We start from the raw sequence: 7888 nt of genomic DNA, 5'->3' as shown, positions 1-7888 counted from the left end.
TCGGCTCAATTGCGCTGCTGTCATCTGTTTTTCTGAATTGATGTTACACCTTTAAAAAGCACGATTCTGCAGCTTGAACACTGGCCATCTCATGGCTTTGGTCCTCAATCCCTGAAGCCAAATCCATATAACATCCACCAGAGGATAACTATATTGCTCAAGTTGCATGTTTGACATGTTCCTGGTCATATTTTGAGCACTTCATCAATGCATGTTATTCCCCACTCAGCTGCTGATAGATTTCATTGCTGTCTAGGAAAAACAAGTGAGGCATTAAAGAAATAGTTCATGCAAAAACGGAAATTTGCTAAAAATGTAATCACCCTCAGGCCATTCAAGATGTAGATGAGTTTGTTTCTTCATCAGATTTGGAGAAATGTAGCATTGCATGACTTGCTCTGCAATGGATGCTCTGCAGTGAATGGGTGCCGTCAGAATGAGAGTCCAAACAGCTGATAAAAACATCACAATAATCCACACCACTCCAGTCCATCAATTAACATCTTGAAAAGCCAATATCTGCATGTTTGTAAGAAACAAATCGATCATTAAGACGTTTGATTTTCAAAACATTGCTTCTGGCTAAAATTCAACTCATAATCCATAAAAATGCTTCCTCCAGTGAAAAAATCTCCTGATGTCCCTCACATTAAAATCCACACACATATTTGTTTAGAGCTGTTTTGGCTTGTAAACGGTGCTTGATCTGTGCAGATTTCTCTCCTGATTCAGGAGAGATATCTGCTTTTTCACTGTAGAAAGCGATAATATGTTTAGAGAACTTTTTTAGCCGGAAGCATTGGTTTGAAGTTGAAAACATCTTAATGATGGATTTGTTTATTTTGTCTTCTCCAGATGTTAACTGATGGAGTGGTGTGGATTTCACTGAAAACTTTTTTATGGAACCCAAAAATGGTTCTTCTATGGTCTTGCTGCAAAACCCCTCGTTTTTTAACCTTTATTTTGAAGAGTGACTCTTCCTGTTCCTTTAACAGATAAGGATCAAGGTGAAAAACATCTTTTTATGGAAAATGACAATTCCACATGTACCATATAGAGAACCAAGAGCATTTTACCTTTGACTGAAAGCTCTTGCAGTGTTTGGCTGGACTGCAGTTCGGACAGAGGTTTTGCCAATTCTGATGTAAGGATTGTTTGAGAGAGAGACAGTGTGAAAGAGAGGAGGAAAACTGACATTGACAATAATGGTGAACAAACAAATTGTGCCAGCATTGTAGAGGATTTGATGCAGCGTCGCGTCCCACATGGATGAAGCGCCGCAGACAGTGCAGAAGAGCCCTGGGAGATGAGCACACATAACAGAATGAAGACAGAAACACCTGGGCCCCTCAAATATCACAGCTCCTGCCTCCGATCTGTCTTTCTGGCTGTCAAATACTCTTGCTTGTGTGATATATCTCTCTGCGTCTCCCGTTTTTTCTGTTTATTAAAGGAAACGTTGACATAATAAAGAAAATGATCATTATTTACTCACCCTCATCATTCCAAACCTGTATGCTGTGGTTGTATGCTTTTTTCCTGAGGAATAAAGTAAAAAAGGAGAATTTTCACATGGTTATTTTACATACAACAGATCATATTCTCCCAAGATGCAAAAAAATGACTACAAAGCACCATAAAGTACATTCTGAACCATCCTTTTATGCATATGACAGCTGCAGGACCCCACTGTGATTAATAAGTGCCACGCAATGAACTGATCTTCCTTTAGCTGTAGGACATATGCTGGAGAAAAACAAGCTAATGAAATAAAAGGAAACACACTCATGAACGCACACAGCTTTTAGCGACAATGAACTTCTTTCAAAAAATTGTGGTTGTTCGGGAACCACTTGTGGGTTTTTGATTTTCTTTTAAAGAAAATCACATGTGAAATGATTTGAAATGCCTTGCAATGTCCTAAGATAAGGTCAAATTACATGGATGCATGCTGCCATCTATTGACAATTTTAGACACCTCCTCTCTTTTTATCTTCTTAAACCATTTTAGATACACACCAGTATAACAGAAAACCAAATCAAGAAGAAATTTGAGAAGCTCCATCAGTTTCTTACTGAGGAAGAGAAGAAACAGATCAGATCGCTGCGTAAAGAAATGGAAATTAAAGATGAGAAACTCAAGGCCAGACTAGAGGAGTTGTCCAAACCAATATCAGATCTGTCTGAGAGGATGGCAGCCTTCTGGCAGGATATGGAAGCTGAAAACATCTCATTCCTCCAGGTACAGACAGAGTAAACACTTAATGTGATCCCAGGGACCAAAAGTCCAGCAGAGAGCTCTAATCTGCAGCAAGCATGTCTGATAATCGATATTTATGATGTTTGCTCAACCACATGACTGAGCGCTAATTGCTCTTTTATTTTTTTCACATTCAGAATTACAGCGATACATTAAAAAGGTGAGTCTTTCACAAGTAACATTTTTTAAATAACTGCAATCCATTTTACCTTTTGAGCACCAAATATCTAATTGTTTATGTAACAGACTCAAATGCCCATCAGTACCAAACAGGACCCCTGTATTACAGCAATATCAGCAGTATCCCATTCAGACAGTGATCTTCACCACATGGGCCAGAATGCAGAACCTTGTGGAACAGCGTAAGTAATTGCATCTGCTTAGATTGTATGCTGTAATTTTTTTCCCATGGAACACAAATGGAAAACATCATTCAGCTCTTTTCCATACAGTTCACGATAACCAGAGGCTGTCCAACATGGACCAAAAACACCATAGAATGTTGCGTTCATGGGCATGTTGTAATTACTATAATTACGAAATGATAACACGTGACATTCAACTTGGAGCTGTTCACAACCTTGGACTCGAATTTATCAGTTGAATATATTACGAAATCACTGATTAACTACGTTTTACTGCTGAAGCCACTGTCATTTTGAGTGTATAACCAGGTGGCATTGTAGTGGTCAGAGCTCTAAGAAAGTTGTGATTATGACTTCTACAATGACGTAAATGCTATTTACATGTTGGACTCTTGTAATTAATGCCTATTCTGACATGCCATGAAATGGACCTAAAGTACCATAAAACAATTGGGGTTTTTTGGTCTTTTTGGACGAAGCCATTGGTCATCACCATCCACTTTTATTGGGTGGAACAGAAAAAAATAACAGCATACAGGTTTGGAAAGACATGAAGGTGAGTAAATGTGAGTGTCCCATACTCGAACTCTGTGCTCTGCATTTAACCCATCCAAGTGCACACACACAGCAGTGAGTAGTGAGCAAACACACAGACTGAACACACACCCAGAGCAATGGGCAGCAATTTTGCTGCAGTGCCCGGGGAGCAGTTGGGGGTTCGGTGCCTTGCTCAAAGTCCAACTCCCTAACCATTAGACCACAACTTCCCCTATTCATTCATTTACCTACCCACATACCTAACAAAACACAAACACATGGGTAGTAGTGTATTGGGACTGACTGTTTAAAAGCTCTGTAGTTTACAGTCATCTGTGTTTACAGCTCCTGTGACTCTGGATCCAGACACAGCCTCCAATAAACTGCAAGTGTCAGAGGATTACACCAGTGTTGAGTATGTAGAAGAGAAACTGCATGTGTCTGATAACCCAAAAAGGCTGCAGGAGGGGGTACTGGCCTCACAGGGCTTCAGCTCAGGTGTGCACTGCTGGGACGTAGAGGTGGGAGATAGCAATAACTGGACACTAGGAGTGATGGGGGAAATGGTGAACCGCAAAAAACTTTGCAAAATGGATCCAAAAAATCGTTTCTGGTGTTTTCGTAATGTAGATGGTAAATACAAGAAAGGGACAAAACCTATCAGCGATTTTGATAGCAATGAGAGGCCAAATGTCATCAGACTGCAGCTGGACTTTGACAAAGGAGAGCTGAGATTCATTGAACCCTTCAGAAATAGTAGTTTGTGCACCTACACAGGTGGATTTCCAGAGAGGGTGTTCCCATATTTCAATACTGGAGATCCGGACTCACCACTGAGTCTTTTCCCAGCAAATAAACAAAACATCTAACCCAAAACTAACATGACATTTTTTGTCCAAATACTTTTTGGTGCCACTGTATGTCCAGTAATGTGATTATTTAATCATGCAATGTTTCCATATAAATGATGATGCATTAATAAGGCAGATTTTAATGTGATTATTAATGTAAAAAGCAATAAAGACTATTTGGTGTACCAAATTTCAAGTAAAATACAGTGTAGTGATGTCACCTCTGCCAGGCTGATTGGTCCAAAGTAATGGGCTCAACCTCAAACTGGTGGCATTTCCCCCTTTCTGATATTGACAATACTAAGGATTGCACATACCTGCAACACCTGCTCTGATGATACTCATACTTTTTTCTTGCAATTCTGAGTAATAGCCCAGAGTGAAGATGTCCTCCGCCACACGTCCAAACTGCATCACGGTGTTGTCAGCTGAAAACACGCCAACACACAATCACATCAGTGCATCTGGAAACAGAAAAACAAACCATCTTGGGCTCGGCAAACCTACCAGTGGCAACTGCCATCAAGTGACAATTTTACACAACTCAGATCTTTTCTCCTACTCCGTGGTCACTGTGGCTTTTGCTGACATTAAAATGATAGTTTGGGACATTTGTCTGCTTCTATCATACATGGACAGTAAATAATCACTAAATATCGGTGCACTACACATATGTATCAGTGTAAGAGTTGTCACTGCATTCTGAAATTATGAGTGTACATTCAACCAAATGAAGCATGCAAGTCAGTTACAAACTAACTAGTAGTTGCTAATCCCTAAATATAAAATGTATGCTCTAATTTAAGTAAGATTTCATGCTAAGCAGGTGCAGCCACACTATGTGAACATTTCCTGGTTGTTATTCACTGTAATATGACATCCTTGAGGGAGGATTACGTTACGTGAACGGTACATACAAGAGAGGAAATAAACCTTTCAGTGATATTGATAGCAATGAAAGGCCAAATATCATCCGACTGCAGCTGGACTATGATGAAGGAGAGCTGATATTCACTGAACCCTTCAGAAACAGAATTTTGTGCACCTACACGGGTGGATTTCCAGAGAGGGTGTTCCCATATTTCTGTACTGGAGATGTAGACACACCACTTAATGTTTTCCCGGCAAATAAACAAAAACTGTGAACACCAACTAATGTTTTTTTTAAACACATTGTGTTTTGTGCACGTGCCAAGATAATAATCAAAAGGAATGATGTTCATGCAGTGTGACTTGAATGTGAACATAATTCTCGGGGCCGCTGTATGTCAACTTATATGGCTATGCGATTATTTAATCATGCAATGTTTAAGTATATAGGGTGATGTATTAACGCGACGTTTAATGTGATTATCAATGTAAAAAGCCATGAAGAATATTTGGTGTACCTATGTGATATTATTGAAGTGAAATACGGTTCAGGGTCTTGTGCTCGACCTCGTCAGGTGGTGTTGATGTTCCAGTGGAATTCCTCCTGATTGTATTGTTGGAGGATGACACAGCTGCAATACCTGCTCTGGTGAAACTCTCAGGCCATGAAGACAATTAAGCCATGAGCTGTCAGAAATGTGCCTACCTGAGGGTGTATGTCGGCATAATCAGCTTCATATTCTCCAAGGCCTGCAGTTTGTGCAGCTTATTTATCCAATGACTGTAAGGAATCTTTTAAAACATTAAAGCATATGTTAAGCAACTTTACAGCGTTCATTTTTCATATATGTAACTTAGTAGAGTATTAATCAGTTTAACTAGAAAGTTTCACCTGACGACAAATATTCACTTGTGAAATTAAATGTTTGCCTGAAGAGGAGGTAACCATAACAGTTTTCCTTCATTATTTGATGGAATATTTACAAACAGTCATTGTTTATCACTTTATTATATGTAAATATCACAAATATATGACAAAAAAAACCTGTTAGTGATCTGTAAATAAATTCTTTGGTAACTGACGTTTGGCTAACTAACGTTATGCTAGCAACGCTAACGCGGGATGAACAGATTATTCCAGAAAACTTCCTAACAGCCATTTCTAAATGCACATTTTTTTATCTCCATCTTTTTGTATATATTTCATAACTTTCCGAAATAATTAATTAACCATCAGTTACCGCAGTTAGCAACCGCTACTGTACCGTGCAAAATAAAATATCTTCCCAAATTGACATTTGATTTATCTTATTAAATGATTAATACACTCCATTGGTTTTACTGTGTTTACGAAGGTTTAGATTATATAGACATGAAAATTGTGAAAAACACTTTTGTATTTAACTAGAAAAGTAAAGTTTCAAGTCCATGTGTCACATGATCAGGATCCACAGTAATGCATTTGTTTTTTCATATTTATGACTTTTAATTACTGTATTTGTGTCATCATAAAATACAGTTTGTGCAAACAGGTTATTGGTTTAAAACGAAAACATTTTTTTAGTTTTTTGATATGTATATACAGTATATATATAATATACTCTTGGTTGACAGACACACAACATATGATGAATATCAACACACACATCAATCATATCATTAGGAAACACACTGAACATGAACAAATGTGCTTGAGCTTCCCTTTTTCTGCAGTTTCTCAGGATGTGAACGCTCTTCTGTGACCCAGCATTCAGGCACTATTTACACTCCAGCCACGTGTTAAGGCAGCGTTCACCATCCATGCAACAGTACGCCGTAAGAACCGGGAGTGTGCATCAGTTTTTAAAGGTTAACAAAGAGTCCAGCGCTTCTCCTCATTTATTAACATGCAATGTGTTTCCTCAGAGACTTCTGGTGAGCAAAGACTAGTGAAAAGACAAATAACGGACCACGTTTAAAAACAGTAGGTGTTAAAAATGCCATATTTGAACATGCAGAATGCAAAAAATACATCAACATCTTCCAAATAAAAAATTAATATCTCATGAAGATACATCTAGGACACATATCACCTTGATAATAGAAAAAATAAAAAATAAACTACACTGTACCTGAAGAAAATTAAGCATATTCTTAGATATGAAAACTTGCACTACCATAATGCATCTGGATAATGTACTGTAATTCCCAATTGCTCAATTACATGATTGTTTTGTTTGTTTAATTTTCTTAATGTGAAATATCATTTTTTATTTTAATTTCAGTGAAGTCGATGGAAGCTTGTTTCCTCGAGATAAAAAAAAAAGTCATTTTGACAATTTCAATTGTGAGAAATAAAAATCTGAATTGTGCAAAATAAACAGAATTGCATGATATACATGCAGAATTTTGAGATATAAACTCAGAATTGTGCAAAATAATAAGAATTGTGCGATATAAACTCAGAATTGCGATATAAACGCAGAATAACGAGATATAAACAATGTGAGATATAAGTGCAGAATTGCAAGATATAAATGCAAAATTGCATAATATAAACTCAGAATTGTGAGACATTAATGCTGAATTATGAGATATAATCTCACAGCTGTGGCAGAAACAAGCTTCAATAAAATTCTGACCCGAAAATATTCTTAACAATTTGTGTGGGATTCTTCCTAACAACATACTCTTCAAATCCATCAGACACTTACAGAACATCACAGAAAACATCATAAAAAGCCTAAATAAAATCTCTCCATTTCAGAATATTCCTCAGTCTCTTTTCTATTGGTCCATTAAAGCATAAATCCTGCGTGTCTTCTTTTTCTTCAGAATAATCTTGTCAGTTATTCCAGGTAGTAAAAGGTTAAATGATTCGATGTGTTTCCTTTACAAAATAATTAATTTGGTCCTTTTGTTTGTAATTATTGTGAAATAGCACAAGTCCTCTTCCTGAGGACGACTGTGCTTTAGTGTCCTGAGTGAAGAGCCCATGTGTGTGTGTGTGTGTGTGTGTGTGTGTG

At 37.6% G+C, this 7888-nt stretch overlaps 1 protein-coding gene across 1 annotated transcript; it reads left to right on the top strand.

The window, feature by feature from the left end:
- The first annotated feature begins 1813 nt into the window (after window positions 1–1813).
- On the top strand, window positions 1814–4900 carry LOC107561225 (zinc-binding protein A33-like). Its single transcript, XM_016245611.1, has 5 exons — window positions 1814–1855; window positions 2012–2242; window positions 2398–2420; window positions 2507–2622; window positions 3508–4900. The coding sequence occupies exons 1-5, from the start codon at window positions 1814–1816 to the stop codon at window positions 4029–4031; spliced, it is 936 nt and encodes a 311-aa protein (XP_016101097.1). The 3' UTR covers window positions 4032–4900.
- The last annotated feature ends 2988 nt before the right edge of the window (window positions 4901–7888 follow it).

This window comes from Sinocyclocheilus grahami, unplaced genomic scaffold (genome assembly GCF_001515645.1).
Source record: "Sinocyclocheilus grahami isolate Dianchi unplaced genomic scaffold, SAMN03320097.WGS_v1.1 scaffold761.1, whole genome shotgun sequence".
NCBI classification, from domain to species: Eukaryota; Metazoa; Chordata; class Actinopteri; order Cypriniformes; family Cyprinidae; genus Sinocyclocheilus; species Sinocyclocheilus grahami.
The sequence above is the reverse complement of the archived record's forward strand: the minus strand, read 5'-3'. Positions and strand labels throughout refer to the sequence as shown.